At 40.5% G+C, this 21,203-nt stretch overlaps 1 protein-coding gene across 1 annotated transcript in view; it reads left to right on the forward strand.

The window, feature by feature from the left end:
- The window catches only part of LOC114644108 (dynein axonemal heavy chain 5-like), a 424,175-nt gene that overhangs the window by 90,429 nt on the left and 312,543 nt on the right, over window positions 1-21,203 (forward strand). Inside the window, 5 exon segments of the mRNA XM_051928807.1 lie at window positions 2,685-2,772; window positions 2,871-2,994; window positions 5,413-5,582; window positions 15,147-15,239; window positions 20,103-20,306. Of these exon segments, the coding sequence (XP_051784767.1) occupies window positions 2,685-2,772; window positions 2,871-2,994; window positions 5,413-5,582; window positions 15,147-15,239; window positions 20,103-20,306 (679 nt within the window).

Raw genomic sequence — 21,203 nt, forward strand, 5'->3', positions numbered from 1 at the left:
AATTTTGCTAAGAAACATCTCAATGATTGCCAAGACTTTTGGGAAAATACCTTGTGGACTGATAAGTCAAAAGTTGAACTTTTTGGAAGGCAAATGTCCCGTTACATCTGGCGTAAAAGGAACACAGCATTTCAGAAAAAGAACATCATACCAACAGTAAAATATGGTGGTGGTAGTGTGATGGTCTGGGGTTGTTTTGCTGCTTCAGGACCTGGAAGGCTTGCTGTGATAGATGGAACCATGAATTCTACTGTCTACCAAAAAATCCTGAAGGAGAATGTCCGGCCATCTGTTCGTCAACTCAAGCTGAAGCGATCTTGGGTGCTGCAACAGGACAATGACCCAAAACACACCAGCAAATCCACCTCTGAATGGCTGAAGAAAAACAAAATGAAGACTTTGGAGTGGCCTAGTCAAAGTCCTGACCTGAATCCAATTGAGATGCTATGGCATGACCTTAAAAGGCGGTTCATGCTAGAAAACCCTCAAATAAAGCTGAATTACAACAATTTTGCAAAGATGAGTGGGCCAAAATTCCTCCAGAGCACTGTAAAAGACTCATTGCAAGTTATCGCAAACGCTTGATTGCAGTTATTGCTGCTAAGGGTGGCCCAACCAGTTATTAGGTTCAGGGGGCAATTACTTTTTCACACAGGGCCATGTAGGTTTGGATTTTTTTTTCTCCCTAAATAATAAAAACCACCATTTACAAACTGCATTTTATGTTTACTTGTGTTATATTTGACTAATGGTTAAATGTGTTTGATGATCAGAAACATTTTGTGTGACAAACATGCAAAAGAATAAGAAATCAGGAAGGGGGCATACAGTGGTGTGAAAAACTATCTATCTATGTATCTATCTATCTATCTATCTATCTATCTATCTATCTATCTATCTATCTATCTATCTATCTATCTATCTATCTATCTATCTATCTATCTATCTATCTATCTATCTATCTATCTATCTATCTATCTATCTATCTATCTATCGTCTGTATATGGAGAAACAATCTGTTTGACTCTCTCCATCTTTCATGGATGCCTAATATTGGACATTTCATGCCTCTCTGTGATAGTCACTGTGGTGTGGTGGTTATGTTTTTGGACCAAGTGCTTCAAACTCTGAGGCTCTGAGTTGAAATCCCACTACTGACACCACTGCGTGATTATGACCAAGTCACTTCATTTGCATTTTCTACAATTGGGAAAACAAAAGAATTGTAACCAATTTTACCTCCAGTGTTGTAAGTCACCATGCATAAAGGTGTCAGTCAAGTAATAATTCTAACAAAGGCAGGTATGGTTGTGAGCTCCCTGTTTAGTGCTACTTCTAATGGGACAGAAGATTCTGCCACATTACAATTTAAGAAACAAGTTTTGGGTGTTTTAAAGAACTTTATTTTAAAAAATTAAACAAAATGATAAACATACTAGTGGCACGGTGTTTCCTTAAGAGGCATTAGCTCTCTGGAAATGTGTTCTTTTCACTTGCTGTGTTTTAATTAACCTGAATTTAAATAATTATAAATACAAAAGGTATTGTCCCTCTCCAGCATGTAATAAGACGGTTACAAGATTTACACGAGAAGTAAAAAGGATAATCTAGATCTTTATTGACGGGTTCACGCGGTATTACAAATGGGAAGCTTATGACAGACATATTAAGCATGTGGGAATCTTGACCTAACGCAGTCTGCCATCTTTCGTCGCCACGCTGAAAGGATTTTCACCGGACAGGAGACATTATCTTCTGCTCGGCCTCGGACGGAAGACATAATCTTCCACCCGGAAGCTTCAAAGTGTTGGCCGTAGGTCCATCCTTATATTCGGATTGCTCCATGTGCAGGTTCTTGGCTCCGGATCTAAACAAGGACAGGAAAAGACTCAAACCCCACCTTCAAAAATACAGGAATAGCACAATGCCTACATACAGTTCTCATTCTCCCAACAAGGCAAGAGAATGGTGTGCTGACAGAAGACAGAAATATACTAGTCTGTCTTTAGGCTGACTATTCAATTCTCCAGTTGTCCTTTGGCTCTCTCTAGTCCTGTGCTTGGCTCGGCAATTCTAAATACTGATGCTGTGCCCCTGTGTACCATATTTGGTCTGCCTGTATGAATGAGTCTATAACAGTGGGCACAGAGAACAGTGACATTAAACTTAAAACACATATTATAACACACAGTAGCACATTCCTATTTAGGATGACTCTAGCGAGGACCTTACCCGACACCGAGAGCCATGTTATCCCACTGAAGTTGCCGAAATCCAGGTGATCACCCTTCCCTTTCCATGTAGGGATGACAGGTCCCATTGTCCAGTCAGTTGATATGACACCCATCTCCCAAATGGAAGTAAAGATTGCTTGCAATGCCAAGAGGGCCCACTTACCCTTAGCGTGGTGAAGTTCACCCCAGATACCACAGACCCCTGCAGCCTTCCCTACCCAGTAAATCTCAGTGAGACTGGTGGGTTCACAGCTAATTGGAGGATCAGCCTCAAGTACAGTAGACCCAAAAATGTCTGTCTGTCTGTCTGTCTGTCCAAGCTTGAGTTGCCCTTTCCAATGTACGGCTGATGTATTCCCTCCACTCTTGTGATTTTCCACAATCATACGGTAGCTGATTCCTATTTGCTGTCCAGATTACCATAACCAGATGCTTTTTGTTTCATCACAGACAAAGTCAACAGGTGGAGAGATCCAAACTTGAGATGATTAACAATCTAAAAAACAGAATGAAACCCGACGACAAGGTTAACCTGCAGGTGGGTCGCCCACATGGTTTCTTGCTGTCCTACATGTTTCCTCTTCTCTTTTTTAATTGTGTTGAGTCTTAACGGTGCGTGTTACTTAATCCTTTCAGGACTCTTATCAGTGCCTGCACCCTGACACCAAACAGAAGACCCGCTGTCAGGAGTGTCTGCCCTGCTGTTTTTACAACATGATGGGGCAGCTCTGTCAGAAGAACACAGATGCTTTCGTTAAATGTAAGTCACCTTTGTCTTTTTTTGTTTTTTTTTAACTCACGCCTCTCCAATAGGGGGCTTATTTACAGAATCGTTCATTTATTTTATTACTGTTAATTTTGTGTGTTTATCAGGTTTACTTCTGAACGCTTTGAAATCATTTTGTATTTTTGATGGTACTTGAAGACCCCCACATGTGATACAGGATTTTACTCGTATTGATGTCTAGTTATGCAAGACATCAAGCATTTTGGGGTTCCCCTAAAGTTTCTGGCCTTTTAGACCTCAAAACACTCATTTTTATGCCATTTTTGGACCATATTTTGCACAAGGAATTGCACTCTTATGACAAAGAGTAACCCAGTAGGCAAAAATGATCAGAAGGTCTTGACCTTGTGCGGGCCTCATCAATTAACCCTAAGGGTTCACCCCTCTAATGGGACACGAGGGGTCAAAGATGTTCCTTTTCACAAAACTTGGAAAGACAATGTGGGGATCGGTAATGCAGGCATGGGAGAAGGTGTTGTTTCACTCTGTTTTCGAGGTTGCTGATTACAAAAATGACATTTTTGATATCTGACTCTATACTGTAGTCCTAGCCCTCTACCAGACCCTCCCAGAAGGTTAAAAAGGACAAATGTTAGATGTAAGCATTTGGGGTATCGGTTTAGACCAGCCTGTGGGCCGTGGAGGCATTGCAGATGAATCGCAACAGACCCCGTACGACCTCCTCAAACTTCAAATCCCACTACTGACACCAATGTGTGTCCCTGACAAGACACTTTGACCTGCCTGTGCTCCAACTGGAAAACCAAAAGTAATGTAACCAATTGTATCTGAAATATTGTAAGTCACCTTGGATAAGGGCGTCAGTCAAATAAGTAAATGTTATTTATATAGTGTAAATGAGAGGCACACACAAACATAAAGGTTTGGGGAAACAATCCCCATACACTTGAAAAGTTGGTAGGGTTAAGGCAATGGTCAAAACAGAACTGACAGGCAATGAGACATGGTGGTTATATATCTCTCTATTCTAAAAAAAAATCAAGGAAGGAGACGGGACGTGATTTTCTCGGAGAGACACTTGTATGTCCCGCGAAACGAGTCCACGCCCGGGGTCAGAAATAAAGAACAAAGAGTGAATGACAAAGTAGAACGTCATAAAGAATTCAAAAATGTTGTCGCGGTACACATGCAGAGCAGGTTAGAGATAACGAAAGTACGAAAATTCGAAAGTCTCAAAAAAAGGATAGGAAAGATCACATTAGTGCAAGCAAATGGAAACTATTACTCGGTGAAATCACGGAACAGCGAAAAGAGATCCAGTATATTGTTTGGATTTAAACTTTAATTCGGAGACTTGTAGATCGTCTAATTTGTGTTGCCATCAGGGAAAAGTAGTGCTTCTTCCCAATGAAGAGGCGTATCTACATGAATTAAAATATTGTCTAATTCATGTTGCCAGCGAGAATTAAAAGATTCCAAAAACGTTGGCGTGGTATGAAATTCCGTGAGATGGAGACTTTGAACATGAGATTCTTTCCAGTCACGCCTTACTTACAACTATTTTCAAACAAGACCACGGCCATCTTACCTCAGTCGTGTGAATGCTTGTGTCAGACACACTTCCTGCGCTCTCAGCTCTTATAAATTTTATCAGGCCAATAATTTTATACGTTCTTGATGACACGTCAACGACTAAGTGAAGAAGAAAGAGCATGGACAAACAATCAAAAAAGTCGTTTTATTTATAAGAGAGAAAGAAACGAGATTCACTCACAGTTATACGTTCCGTTGTCACGATGACAGTCCAAACACGGAATCAAAATTCAATGCAATCTTGAAGAAAAGTTAATTCCAAATATTGTTTTTACTTAAGTTTTAAAGTAAACGTGAAAATAATGCATATGTAACAATTCCCATGAAAATAACAATCTCTTTAAATTGTATATGTGGTTAACCGAACCCGGGGGTGGGCGAGCGAAACGAGCAGGGGACGGAGCCCACTTGTAGCTGAAAAAACAGGAAGAGGGATCTTATGACCAGAACTGTAAATGACTTTATCGGGCAGTGACATCTGTTCATGTGGAAATTATGTCATTGGGTTCTTTTGCTCGTCTATAGAGGGAGAAAAGAGAGAAGCATCAGAGGACAGTACCAACCCTTGGTTCGACAGAGAAACACTTCCACTCGAGCTTGTAAACTGTGTCTCATGCGCACGTGTGTGACAATAGTCGTCAACTTAGAAAAATGCACGAGTCCTGATGAAATGTTAAGGTGCCAGCTGGGTCACCCCATTTACTGAAATAAACATCTCAGCAAAATAACAGACGCATGAAAATGGCGCAAAATACACGCATTAATGATCCATCTAGGATTTTCTGTATTATAAAAAAACATTCTAAGAATTAACTGATTCTTTTCCTTTTTTTTCAGCCACCAAACTCTCCCTGGATGCCCTGAAGCGTCGCCTTCATGTCATCAGTTCGAAGTACCTGGCAGCCTCCCCATCCATGAAGATGTCCAGCCAGCCTCCTCTCTTCCAAGCTTCAATTCAGCTGGTGATCCCCAATGTCGTCATGCGACCGAGTCTGGAGGAAATTCAGGTATTTTCTTAACAGGAGGCAAACAACCAAACCTACCTGAGCACACTTGTGATCATCTTTTGGCTTGTTACCCTTTCATCTGGAAATGAAAATTTGATTTGATTTAATTAATTAAAAGATTTAAATATGGTCGATTGTTATATGTGGTGTAATGGGAGACATCTATAAAGGTTTAGGGAAACCTCACAATATATTTGAGAATGCGAAGGGTTAATGATGGTCTTTACAGACTGGAGTCCAAAACAGAACTGAATGTGTTAGCAAAAATGGTGGATTTATAATCGAGGAGTAGGAAGAGGAGGGATCTTGGGGCCTGCGTCTTTGTGGAAATTACGTCGTGAATAGCGCTTTGAGTACTGAGAAAAGCGCTATATAAATGTAATGAATTATTATTATTATTATTATTATTATTATTAGGAGGAGGGCCATTCTGATGGTCCACAGAGGGAGAAAAGGGAGAAGCATCAGAGGATAGTGCCAAGCCCTGGTTCAGCAGAAACACTTACATTTGAGCCTGTAAACCGTCTCCTATGCACACGTGTGTGACAGTGGTCACTTCTGTTTAGCCAAAAAGAATACAAATTTATGCACTAACATTTCCATATATAAAAAAAAAAGAAATGCATCAAAGATAAAGCAGTTTGGTCTTGTGTGTGTGTGTGTGTGCGTCTCAAGAACTCTTTGAAGCCTCACTGAGCAGTTTATACTGACAAAAGAGGACTTTGCTATCAGAAAAAGTCAGACAGACAGTCCTTACTAGACCCTCTTTTCACATGGAATCGTCCCACATAAGGTGGAGATCCTTCTGTCATCAAGTTAGGAAGTAAATGGCCTGCTATTCTTACTATTCATTTAGGATTTAATGAAAGACCCCCTGGCCTTTATGTTGATGTCCATTTGTCTGTTTATTCACCAATTTAGCCCTTTCATCTTCCAGTTTTTTTACTTTTTTCGTTAATGAAAGTAATGCTCCTCCCAATATATATATATATATATATATATATATATATATATATATATATATATATATATATATATATATAGGGTGGCATGGTGGCGCAGTGGGTAGCACTGCTGCCTCGCAGTTGGGAGACCTGGGAACCTGGGTTCGCTTCCCGGGTCCTCCCTGTGTGGAGTTTGCATGTTCTCCCCGTGTCTGCGTGGGTTTCCTCCGGGCGCTCCGGTTTCCTCCCACAGTCCAAAGACATGCAGGTTAGGTGGATTGGCATTTCTAAATTGTCCTTCGTGTGTGCTTGGTGTGTGGGTGTGTGTCCTGCGGTGGGTTGGCACCCTGCCCGGGGTTGGTTTCTGCCTTGTGCCCTGTGTTGGCTGGGATTGCCTCCAGCAGACCCCCGTGACCCTGTGTTCGGATTCAGCGGGTTGGATAATGGATGGATGGATATATATATACTGTGTATATATATATTGTGGAACTTGACCCAGACACAGACAGGCAGACATGTTAATTTCACCACCACACATTTATTTATACTACTAATATGTACAATTATTGTGCCACAAACCCCAATATTCCCCAAAGTCCATTCCAACCACTCTGCCTCTTTGGACCACATCCTTCTCTCTTTCTTGCACCTTGTCCTGCTTCCACCCGACTCCAGCCTCGAATGAAGGGAGGCAGCCCCTTTTATCCGTACCCGGATGTGTTCCAGGTGTGCACCGGCAATCCCGCAGACACACCTCAGTGTGGCGGAAATGTCGGCTGTCCTCCCGGAAGCACTCCGGGTGTTCCCTCTCTTCTTCCCCCCTGCACTTCCTGGTGTGGCAGAAGTACTGGGGTCCAGGGCATCATTACCACCTGGGCACCGGGCACTAAGTCATTGAATATCTTGTTTAGTCCATCATGAAGAAATGAAAAGAGCATCTCAGAGCTGAAAATTGGCTACAGCAGGCCATCCACATAAGCTGAGGAAGACGAGTGAGGGAGGCCACAAAGGGATCTCTGAGAACTCTGAGACTGTGAGAGACTGGGTACTTCACCAGTAACTGCTATATGGGAAACTGGCATAGAAAAAAAATGCACTGGACATGTAGGCATATTACAGAGTCTGAAGTCAGCTGGAAGAAGGTTCTGTGGTCTGATGAGATCAGAATTGGGTTTTTTAGGCACGTCCTCACAGGTGGCACAGTGGTAGTGCTGTTGCTTTGCAGTAAGGAGTCTGTGGAAGATTGTGGGTTCACATCCCGGTTCCTCCCTGTGTGGATAGCACTTTGAGTACTGAGAAAAGCGCTATATAAATGTAATGAATTATTACTATTACTACAATGATACGGAGGACGAGGATACTGAATGGGCATCATTACCCACTAGGCTCTGGTTATGAAAGTAAAACTGTGCATGTTCTAAACACCAAGGGAAGTTCACTCCTTAACATCTGTGGTATATACACAAAGGAGCACCATTTATGCTATTTAAGGGGGTGGGGGGGTCTGGGTTACGCATTGGACCTTGAGGAAGACCACTCCCCATGGGTCATAGAAATATGATAATAAGGTCTAAGGTTTGTTCCAAAGAGGCACCAAATCTGTTTCTGAAGACTTGTGCTTTATGGACATCGAGGAGAAATTAATGGTCAAATGATGATGATAATGAGTGGGTGCCAGTTATGAAAGTAAAAATGTGTATGCTCTGTACACCAGGGGGCTTTCACTCCTTAAACTCTCTGATATGTACACGGGGTGGTGGAAGTGGGGGGCATCTGTGCTATTGAAGGGGCGTGCACTCTGAGGAGGACCCACCCGCCATGGTCATAGAAATAAGACAATAATGTCTACGGTTAGTTGACAAAGAAGTGCCAATTGTGTTTCTGAAGGGGTGCATTATGGACACCGAGGGGGAATCTGTCATCAAACTATGATGATAATGAGTGGGCACCATTAATGAAGGTAAAACAGAGGGGGGAAAACTCATTGAACTCTGAGGATACTGAGTGGGCACCATTACCCACTGAGCACCAGTTAAGAAAGTAAAAGTGTGAACACTCCATACACCAAGGGGGGCTCCATCCTTAAAGTCCGCTGTATGTACATAAAGGAGGGCCTTTTGTATTTCTGTAGGCGAGCCAGCAACGGACACCATGGGGGAATCGGTCATCAAACTGTGATGATAATGAGTGGGCACCATTAATGAAAGTAAAACAGAGGAGGAATAGTCGTTGAACTGTGAGGATACTGAGTGGGTGCCATTACCCGCTAGGTGCTAGTTATGAAAGTAAAAGAGTGGACGCTCTGTACACCAAGAGGGGCTCACTCCTTAATGTTCACAATTTATTCACGAAGAGGCGCTGATTGTACTTTTGAAAGGGTATGCACATTGGACACTCACTCACGGTGTCATCAAAATCTAACAATACCAGCTACCCGCTGTGGATAATGAGGGGTGACATCCATCAATGCACTTTGATCAGCACAGACATGTGGAGGACAAACAAACAACATGAGAGATGGAGTTCAGGCTTGGAGACACCTCGCCATTCCATCAATACTTTAAAATTTACATGCAAAGGACACCTATGGTCACTTATTCTTCATTACAGTGATGTAGAAATGCTTCCCCCATCTTCTAACACTGAATGCTAATAATGTGCAATCCTTTGTATTTTTTTTTTCTCTTTGAATTTTCCTCTTTATGATGAAATATTTATCAGTTTAAATGTTACCGGGGACTCTTTTTTTTTTTTTTTTTTTTCCTCCAGTGTAATCTGAATCTCATCGAGTGCGATGTCTACAGTTCATCCACGTCTGGACGCGACGCTTCGTGTGAATGTGACATTAATATTTGAACATGCCCGACTATGTGGTTATTCTCCGGAATGCCAATTTACTGTATTTTCCTTTTAAACAATTTCCAACAAGCTATTTCTTGTACTGACTATCATAACACAAGTGATAAAAAGGGTGGAAAAATAAAAGCCTTTGAAAGTCTCCAAGGGTGAAGGAGGCCCTTGTTACATGGTCTGCGCCATACATTATTTATGCTCCACTTCATTATCTTGATAAGATCTTTTTATTACTCACTCGGTTCCATACATGTTTCATTTGCAACTTTTTTATTATAACTTATGAACTTCTCCTGCTGACAGTTATTTTACTTATTAAATATGTCAGCATCCTCAATGATCAGACAGATCAATTATACTTGCAGTGAAGAAATATTTGCTTCTTTCCAAACTTTCTAAGTTTCTGCCTACTATAGCAAGGGAGGACCTGAACATTCCCAGAAATGGTTTAAAAACACTTTACAGTACTAGGGTGTTGTACCGTGTTAGCCATTATGAATGTAGAGAAAAGCCAAGCAAAATGACACCTTTTATTGGCTAACTAAAAAGATTACAATATGCAAGCTTTCGAGGCAACTCAGGCCCCTTCTTCAGGCGAGATGTAATCTTGCTCTTAATCTTGTAATCTTTACATCTTGCCTGAAGAAGGGGCCTGAGTTGCCTCGAAAGCTTGCATATTGTAATCTTTTTAGTTAGCCAATAAAAGGTGTCATTTTGCTTGGCTTTTCTCTACAAAACACTTTACAGTAATTGCCTTTTAGTCACCTTCAAAATCCTCCCCTTAAGATGCCATCTACTTGTCCGAGCATTTCTCTCAACTCTGGAAACATTTCCTGTACTCAGCTTTTGTTTCTGTGTGTAGAGCCTTCTAAGCTCTTTCCTGGATATCTTTTGTGATTGAGACAGAAGGGTAGGGTAGAAAATCTTCCATTTTAATGTTGGCCTACAAAAAACTCCTAGAGAGCGAGATCTGGGGCCTCATGTATAAACGGTGCGTACGCACAAAAATGTTGCGTACAAATGTTTCCATGCTCAAATTGCGATGTATAAAACCTAAACTTGGTGTAAAGCCACGCACATTTCGACGGTAGTTCCAACCCTGGCATACGCAAGTTCTCCGCTCAGTTTTGCAGACTGGCGGCACCCAGCATTAAAGCAGTGCTACTGTTCCTGTGTGGTTACCCTTTCTTTTTTAGATCCACATCCCTGACGCGGCTTTATCATATACACTGAAATTGACTGCATATTGTTTATTAGTTTAAGGCACGGGTGTCGAACTCCAGGCCTGGAGGGCCGCAGTGGCTACAGGTTTTCATTCTACACCCTTTTCCTCATCAGTGACCAGTTTCACTGCTAATTCACTTTTTTCCCTTCATTATAATAGCCCTGCTTTTAAGGATTCAGTCCTCTGAATTGATCCGTTTCCACATTAAATCACAGCCAAACAGAAATGAGATGTGAAACGAGCCAACAGATAACCAGCTTAAACTGGGGCTTCAAACTCCAACCAGGTTCTTAATGAGAAGCCAATGCTTGCTGTTAATTAAAGCCGTTATTTAATTATTCATTCTACCACAGCAGACATTTCCAAAACTGATGATTTTATCTTTTTTTTCTAAGCACACCATCAAGAAATTTTGATGACCTGAGAGATCAGCCTTACTGAGACCTCCACTTTTCTCTGTTTTCAGATTCTGTGTGATGGGCACAGGTGAGCTGGTCATGTGGCCGCTTGTTTCGTGTCGCATTATTGTTTGGCCGCTAATTAAGGAAAAAGAAACAACTAAGGGGCCTGAGTCAAGCTAATTAAAAGAAGTAATTAGCAGCAAAAATTAAGAAGATGGTTAGAATGAAAACCTGCAGCCACTGCGGCCCTCCAGGACTGGAGTTCGACACCCCTGGTTTAAGGCATCCGATTGTAATTAACCTGTAACAATATAATGGTCCAGGGAATAGCCAAAGTATTCCAAATACCATAGCTGCTTTAGCGTTGTTACTCTCACTGCACCTTCTTTTTCTTCTTTCAGCAGCTCCCGTTAGGGGTTGCCACAGCAGATCATCTTTTTCCATATTACTCTCACTGCACCACTCGGAATATTTATATCACTGTATCTGAGTGTGAATCACAGATCTACAGCTGAGAATTATCGGTATACAGCATCAAGCACACGCTGCCTCAGCCATGCTGTCTATTTGAACTGCTCTCATACGGCAAACGCTTTAGAGCCTTTCCTGTACGGACCTCACAGTTCAGAAACAGTTTCATCCCAAGAACTCTAAACACACTCAATCAGTTCTTCAAGTGCTCCTTAATAGAACTGTCTGTACTTATAAGTACAATCACCTCACTGTAAACTTGCACCACAGTTATAATATTGCACAACCTGAGCCACTTCATAAAGCGTGTATTTACATATGATGACGATATCATTTTAAGATGAAATGCAGCAAAATATGTTTATTATATTGTACAGATAAAACTTTAACTGCATTTAAATAATATATATTGTTAATAATTAAACATGTGAGTACATGGTGTTGCTACGCTAGCTAGGATCTGGCGCTCCGTTCACGGATTGTTCCTGCCTCGTGCTGTATTCTTGCTGGGTCTGACGCGACACTGAATGTATAGAATAATTAAACACGTACTACGAAGATATTTCAATGTTCCTTAAAAGTTTTGAAGAACCGGCGTTCTCAGCTTACAGATGGCTTAACGTCTATTACAGAGCTGATTGTGTGGCGATTGGGTATTTGGAGAAAGAAAAGTAAGGACAGGAATTGGGGGTTAGTATGTTTGAGAGAGGCAGTACTGCTGCAATAAATTATTTCATCAAAGGTTGCGCACGGCGCAGCAAGCATCTTGCGTGAGACATGAACAATCACTGCACCACCATGCTCCCATGTTTAATAACATACTTTAACTCCTATCATCATGAAAAAGATATCACGTATACATCTCAGTATTTTAATTATTAAGAGAGCTGTAATGATTCACGAATGTAATGGATTCTGTGTCCTGTCGGAGGAAGACAAAACCCAGAAGCACGTAGTAATTCACACACATAGAGCACATAGAAGAACACATAGAAAACAAAGCATTTAAAGTGTACTTTAGTTACGATGGGATTTGAGAAACTAGTAAATTAAACGATTTTAAGATGAAGTTTATGATGTTCTACTTTAATGACAAAATAAGCTACATGATTAAAGTAGAAATTTCGAGATTAAAGTTGACATTTCCTGCTTTTTTCCCCTCTGTGTGCCTTTTTTTTCCTCTGTACCCTCATAAGCTTTTATATGACACTCAGGTGGTGGGCTACGACTCCCCTTTTCACGGCTACTTTGATATGTGACAATTTCTTTTTTATTTTGGGCACTCTGCGACTTTATGAACTTGAGCTTTTGAGTTTCTCTGACAATCTATGTCACTCGATCAACTTCCTTTTGTTGTTTATACCACTGTTTAAACCAACAAATAGTACATTTTTCCTTGCTTCCACTTGGTATTCGCTAAAATTCTTCTATTTTCCCCATGCATTTGCCATTGTCTTTTCACAGAAGGCTGAGCTTAAGGGCTATTTATATTGATTTGCATATTCAAAGAGGCGTAATTCTAGGAGGAGTTGGGGCGGGACAGCAGGCATGTGCACGTGCGTTACTTTTCACGCTGACTGGGATTTATGTAGCGAAAGAATGTGGGAGTTGGTGTACGCACAGATTTATGCATCTGGATTTTTTTGTGCGTAAGCACATTTACGCTTTTGTCCGTACACCATGTTATAGTGTGAATTCTACACACGGCATTATACATGAGGCCCCTGGTGAATACGGGGTTCGTGAAGCAGTTGCCATATTGCGTTTGTTTAAAAACTTTTTGATTGGCATGGCGGTGTGGATAAGGTGCACTGTCATGATGCCAAATTTAGTTTTGGGTGCACACCTTATCCAGAATTTTGTCCTGATGCTTTCCCGTAGACGTCTTAGTAGCTTATTGCAATGTCGCCGATTACCAAGTCTGTCCACGGGGAATGGACTCTTTAGTAGCAAGTCTGTGAACATCGACAAACACAATCATCAGAGTCTCCGGACAATCTCTCATTCTTCTTCTTTCTATTTTTCTTTTCCCACATCTACATGGGGTTGATGTGCTTGATCAACTTTCTCTACACAACTCAGCCCTGCGCCTCCTCATCAGTCAGACCCTCTTCCTTCAGATCTTCTTTTCCTTTATCCATCTACCTCTGCATTGGCCTCCCTCACTTCCTCTTCCCCTTGGACTTCCATTCCCATCACTCTCTTGCCAACGTCTTCATGGTCTCTCCTCATTACATCTTCATACCGCGTCAATCTACTTTCCTGTACTTTTTCTTAGCTATCTCTCACACTTTTGATGTACTTCTGATGGTCTCATTTCTTATTCTGTCCTTCTTTGTAAATCCTCACATCCATCTTCACATTCTCATTTCTGCCGCATCTTACTTTATTATTTTCTTGTATACGAAGTATAGGGAAAGTATTAGAATTGTCCAAAAATTCGATGTTGAGATTTTGTTGAATCTCGATGTTTTAGATCTCCCTGACTTTCTCGTATACAAAGTATAGGGGAAGTATTATAATCGTCCAAAAATTTGATGTCGAGATTTTGATGAATCTCGATGTTTTAGATCTCCCTGACTTTCTCGTATACAAAGTATAGGGGAAGTATTATAATCGTCCAAAAATTTGATGTCGAGATTTTGATGAATCTCAACGTTTTAGATCTCCCTGGCTTTCTTGTATACGAAGTATAGAGGAAGTATTATAACAATGCAAAAATCTGAATGTCGAGATTTTGATGAATGTCAACATTTTAGATCTCCCTGGCTTTCTTGTATATGACGTATAGGGAAAGTATTGGAATCATCCAAAAATTTGACGTTGAGATTCTTTATCTATTTCAAATGAGATTTTCTACACACTAGAAAGTCCATTTGGCTTTCCTTTCCTCCACTACTGTAAGTCGCCAGCTGATTTATTTTCTTTCTAAAAAATGTGTTAACTGTTAACCAAATCAGGTGGTAATCCAGAAAATCTACCATGGTGCATGATTGTCGAATAAACGCATAATTATACACTCGGCACACGGTGCCCTATGGTTTCCGAGGGCCCAAAAATGGGGATGTGAGCCAGGAATCGATGGTGGTCTGCACCTGTCGGTAGGCGTCTCCTCGTGCTGTGAGGTCTGTAGAGGGTAAGCCGTGGAGATGTCCGCCTTTAAAAGGAAGCTTTGACGCTCACATTTGAAAAGAAACTGCCTGTGCTCTTAATGCTGGTTTGATGGATTATTTATTAATGGCTTTTTTAACCTCAGCATTCACTTTCACTTTTATGAATTATTTATTTATTGAAGAATTGTATCTACTGCATTAGTTATTTGAACACTTTTTTTGATGGTTTTAAATAAAAGCACTTGAGCACTTTTGCACCTACCCTTTGTGGTATGTGTGTGTCCTCATTTGCCAGGCTCTTCTTGGCACACAACTATCGATGGTTCGGGTTCAAGAGGCTCCTGAATATGACAGGGAGTGTGGAGCTGACCCGGGCCGTCACAAGCTTATAAATTCTTTCAACTGTCTGTTTTATCATTTTATAAATAAAATGAAGAGTCTGTCAGTATATGCAGATTTTTTTTTTGTAAGCAATATTTTTGAACATTAGCTCTGTTAAAGATGACTTTCTACTGCCCAGTGTATCCATAGTGTGTCATTTTGTTTTTATCTTTTAGAATACAATTAATAAGGCCGTTGTCACTATGTTGACCATGGCAAAGAACATTCCACTGTGGACGTTTGCCCATTTGCATCATAAACAGCTCCAGGTAAGTATTAATGATGCGTTAGACATCTGCATTATCCGATTTGTCTTACTTCTGAACAGTATTCATTTTTCTAGTATTTTACCTTTCTCTGTGTTTCTTAATGGCCGTTCGGGTTTAGGTGTCAGTGATGGAAACGAAAGGTCACAAGCACTAGGTCAAAAAAGAAACAGTAGAAGAAGGAATCACCCAAGTCCAATATGCAAAGGAATGGTCAAAAAAATAGCCACAGTCAAAATCCTGAAAAGATGATCTGCAAAAATGGTGACAATTTACAAATCAAAGGGCTCAACCTGAGGTCACGAGCAAAACAAGGCCCAAACCAAAAAACATATCATCAAAATAAACACACAAGGGCTTCTTTTATGAAAATCCAAAAGTTTCGCTCCCAAGTAATGGGCACCACCATCTTAAGCAGGAAATGCTTTGTGGAATCACATGTGACGACAACACCAAACCACATGGCAGGCAACAGACAGAGCAGCTATAAATGATATAGCTGCGGTCTCAATAATGCATCCCAAAATGGTGGCACTTGCTAGGAGGGTTGGCCATCAAATGCTACCCCAAAGATATCTCCAAAAGATCAAAAAAAAAAAATAATACCTGTCATGCATGCCCTCATCCTGGCACTGATAAGATAATCCATACCATCCTGGGATAAGACGGCATGCTATTGCTGACAATGCTAACAATGCTTTCTCTTTAACACCAGTCGAGATCTGAAGTCTGGAGAGGGTGCCTAACACTCGCCACACTCCGCCCACAGTGGCCACGCCCCTTCTAGGATAGCCACCATAAAGATGGACAAGACCTGAAGGATGGGGTCACTAGTGGACCTTGCATCACCCTGGATAGAGCTCCCGACAAAGACTTCAAGATTTCAAGACTTCAAGGTTATCAAGAGACTTATTGTTTGTACCCTGGGCACAGTGCTTGTTATAATTTATGAACTTATTAAAAAGGGTGACCCATCTGTGATATATATATACATATATATATATATATATATATATATATATATATATATATATATATATATAATATATATATATATATACTGTATATATATAATAATAATTAATTTAATAATAATAATAATTCTTTGCATTTATATAGCACTTTTCTCACTACTCAAAACACTCAGCAATTGCAGGTTAAGGGCCTTGCTCAAGGGCCCAACAGAGCAGAGTCTCTTTTGGCATTTATGGGATTCGAACCAGCAACCTTCTGATTACCAGTGCAGATCCCTAGCCTCAGAGCCACCACTCCGCCTATATATATACTGTAAGAGAAGAAGATAAAGACAATAAAAAGTTTGGATGCCAGCTTGGTCACCAAGTATAACTGTTTTTTTCAAAACCACCAAAAAAACATACAGTTCTTACAGAGTTGTCTCTTCAGATGTGAATTCAAAACAACGCTGTCCCAAGATGGTATAGCTTCTGGTTTTAGGTCCTTCTGACAGGAAGAGGCAGGTCCAGGTGGACTGAAACTGGAATTGACGTCAGAGGTGGTCTAGCAATCAATCATCTGGTCTGCAGAAGGAGGAAGAGAGAAAAGCATTAGGACACAGCGCCAACCCCTGGAAAGGCGGTAGAACTGCAGTCAGTAGAGCCCATCAGCTTTCCACTAGGAGAACGTGCATGAAATTTTATATATATATATATATATATATATATATATATATATATATAATATATAATATATTATAATAATAATATATATATATATAATATACAGTGGTGTGAAAAACTATTTGCCCCCTTCCTGATTTCTTATATATATATATAATATAATATAACACAAGTAAACACAAAATGCAGTTTTTAAATGATGGTGTTTATTATTTAGGGAGAAAAAAAATCCAAACCTACATGGCCCTGTGTGAAAAAGTAATTGCCCCCTTGTTAAAAAATAACCTAACTGTGGTGTATCACACCTGAGTTCACTTTCCGTAGCCACCCCCAGGCCTGATTACTGCCACACCTGTTTCAATCAAGAAATCACTTAAATAGGAGCTGCCTGACACAGAGAAGTAGACCAAAAGCACCTCAAAAGCTAGACATCATGCCAAGATCCAAAGAAATTCAGGAACAAATGAGAACAGAAGTAATTGAGATCTATCAGTATGGTAAAGATTATAAAGCCATTTCTAAAGCTTTGGGACTCCAGCGAACCACAGTGAGAGCCATTATCCACAAATGGCAAAAACATGGAACAGTGGTGAACCTTCCCAGGAGTGGCCGGCCGACCAAAATTACCCCAAGAGCGCAGAGACGACTCATCCGAGAGGTCACAAAAGACCCCAGGACAATGTCTAAAGAACTGCAGGCCTCACTTGCCTCAATTAAGGTCAGTGTTCATGACTCCACCATAAGAAAGAGACTGGGCAAAAACGGCCTGCATGGCAGATGTCCAAGACGCAAACCACTGTTAAGCAAAAAGAACATTAGGGCTCGTCTCAATTTTGCTAAGAAACATCTCAATGATTGCCAAGACTTTTGGAAAAATACCTTGTGGACTAATGAGACAAAAGTTGAACTTTTTGGAAGGCAAATGTCCCGTTACATCTGGTGTAAAAGGAACACAGCATTTCAGAAAAAGAACATCATACCAACAGTAAAATATGGTGGTGGTAGTGTGATGGTCTGGGGTTGTTTTGCTGCTTCAGGACCTGGAAGGCTTGCTGTGATAGATGGAACCATGAATTCTACTGTCTACCAAAAAATCCTGAAGGAGAATGTCCGGCCATCTGTTCGTCAACTCAAGCTGAAGCGATCTTGGGTGCTGCAACAGGACAATGACCCAAAACACACCAGCAAATCCACCTCTGAATGGCTGAAGAAAAACAAAATGAAGACTTTGGAGTGGCCTAGTCAAAGTCCTGACCTGAATCCAATTGAGATGCTATGGCATGACCTTAAAAAGGCGGTTCATGCTAGAAAACCTTCAAATAAAGCTGAATTACAACAATTTTGCAAAGATGAGTGGGACAAAATTCCTCCAGAGCGCTGTAAAAGACTCATTGCAAGTTATCGCAAACGCTTGATTGCAGTTATTGCTGCTAAGGGTGGCCCAACCAGTTATTAGGTTCAGGGGGCAATTACTTTTTCACACAGTGCCATGTAGGTTTGGATTTTTTTTTCTCCCTAAATAATAAAAACCACCATTTACAAACTGCATTTTGTGTTTACTTGTGTTATATTTGACTAATGGTTAAATGTGTTTGATGATCAGAAACATTTTGTGTGACAAACATGCAAAAGAATAAGAAATCAGGAAGGGGGCAAATAGTTTTTCACACCACTGTATATATAATAGAGAGAGAGAGAGTAACGAAATAAGTAGACAAGAATCAAGAAAAAGATTTGGGGAAGCTTCCCTGTATAATGGCTGTATAACTGAGATATGGTGAAAAAGTTGAAAAAACATTCGACAGTCACAGAAAGACAGTTGGTGTTATTTAAATAATGATGGCAGGAAGGAAGCTGAGGGCAGACAGGATGTGACGTCATCATAACTGGCTGGAAGTGATATCCTCACAGGTGGACTGGAAGTGATGTCATCATGGCTGGCGAGAAATAATGTCCGCAGGTGAGGGTTGGAAGTTCTGTTTGTAGGATGAGCCGGAAAAAATGGTACCAAGTGGGACTGGGGTGGAAAAGAATGGTTAATCTTCTAATTTTCTGTTTAAAGAGGGAGAAAGACATTAGCACTTCATTCCAATCCCTTATTTTTTATTATTTCACACTTACTTGGACCCTTTGGCCGCCCCCTAAGCACACATGTGTGACAATATATATATATATATATATATATATATATATATATATATATATATATATATATATATATATATAAAAATTTATTTATATATATATATATATAAATTTATTTAGGGCGGCACGGTGGCGCAGTGGGTAGCACTGCTGCCTCGCATTTGGGAGACCTGGGGACCTGGGTTCGCTTCCCAGGTCCTCCCTGCGTGGAGTTTGCATGTTCTCCCCGTGTCTGCGTGGGTTTCCTCCGAGCGCTCCGGTTTCCTCCTACAGTCCAAAGACATGCTGGTTAGGTGGACTGGCGATTCTAAATTGTCCCTAGTGTGTGCTTGGTGTGTGGGTGTGTTTGTGTGTGTCCTGCGGTGGGTTGGCACCCTGCCCGGGATTGATTCCTGCCTTGTGCCCTGTGTTGGCTGGGATTGGCTCCAGCAGACCCCCGTGACCCTGTGTTCGGATTCAGGGTTGGAAAATGGATGGATGGATAACTTTATTTATATATAGTGTCATGCATGTGCAGGGATAGAGGACAGCTGAACAACAAAAGCAGACAATGAGAGAGGTGCATATGATCTGATTTATTTCGATGTCAGAAGGCTTTTGATAAGGTTCCAGGTGACAGCGTAGCACAAAGAAGAGAGCGAGGCAGAGGATGAAAGCACAAGCTCGTCACTTCAATCTTTGCCACTCCACATGCCCAGCCCAAGCTCACATAGTAGAACCTGAGAATAGTGCTCATGGTTGGATCCTAACTTGGTGGGGTGCCTTCTGGACATTTTTACTAACAGAACATAAAGAATGCAAATGGCTGTTTGTCTAATAGCCTAAATATGTCAACTTCACCTGCTTGTGGGCCATTTTGTAGAAAGAGGTAAAGAACTGCAGTGCACTTAAACAGTGTGTTGAGACAGTGTTCAGTGTGGAAAGCTGCTATGTAAAGTCCAAAGCACTGACTCCATGTGTGCCTCATGCTGGTTAGATTCACTAAGCATTACTCACATTGTGGATCACCAACAATCGTCATTTGAAAATACATGAAAGGGTCTCTTTATTGAGGTTTTTTTCCTGCCAATTTGTTTCTTTGAAGATCGAGCAGAATGCAGCACGAGATCTGGGGGATGACAGCAAACTGACTAAGCAGATTGTGTTGAAGACCCTCGATAAACAGCTGAGTGAGCACAAAGACATCAGTAAAGTTGTCATCCAGCTCAACTCCATCGTCTCCTCACTCAAAGCCGATGCTGTTGACGTCTTGGACAACTTCTCCCAGTTCTCCAGTTTGTGGAATCAGGTTTGTTTCTGTTTCAAAAATATTCATTTGTGGATGGCATCTGAACACGCTTCACGGAGGTGTGAAAAAAAATGAAAGGTGGTTCTGTGGCTTACTGAAGAAATAAGCAAATCCTGCATTCACGTGTCTATGACCTACTCATACATACATGTGGGATTAAAAAAAAAAATTCTGATTTTAAGAAAGTTAAGTAAACTAATGGGGACTTTGGTGCGATACGTTTACAGGTGAAAGAACAGGGAACAGTTATAAGGACTGCACACATATGGAACTCACAAGACATAAGACATCATGTCTGACATCAACACACAGCCATCTACATCACTGACACATTTTTCAGACATACTGCTCAGTCAACTGATTATATATCAGATTATATATTATATAACTGATTATACATCTTATGTCTATTTATTACACAGCACCTTTCAAATCTATCTATCTATCTATCTATCTATCTATCTATCTATCTATCTATCTATCTATCTATCTATCTATCTATCTATCTATCTATCTATCTATCTATCTATCTATCTATCATACGGTGCCTTTCATATCTATCTATCAATTATACGGTTAATTCACTCTCGTGGATTAATAAAGTAAATGTATATAAATAAAGTCTATTTCTTATACAGTACTTTCATACTTATTATATAGTGTATTTCATATCTGTTAAATTGCGTCTTTCCAATCACTCTATCTAGTCATATAATGCTTCTTGTATGTATCATTCTTTCTATCCATCTATGCATGTTACAGTGCCTTTCATATCTGTTATTTTATTATTTATATCTGTCTTACTTATGGTGCCTATTATACAGTATATATATATTTATTATATAGTTCCTTATCTGTTATCTGTCTATCTAATATAGTTCTTTTTATATTTGTTAT

Source organism: Erpetoichthys calabaricus, chromosome 6 (genome assembly GCF_900747795.2).
Source record: "Erpetoichthys calabaricus chromosome 6, fErpCal1.3, whole genome shotgun sequence".
Classification (NCBI taxonomy): domain Eukaryota; kingdom Metazoa; phylum Chordata; class Cladistia; order Polypteriformes; family Polypteridae; genus Erpetoichthys; species Erpetoichthys calabaricus.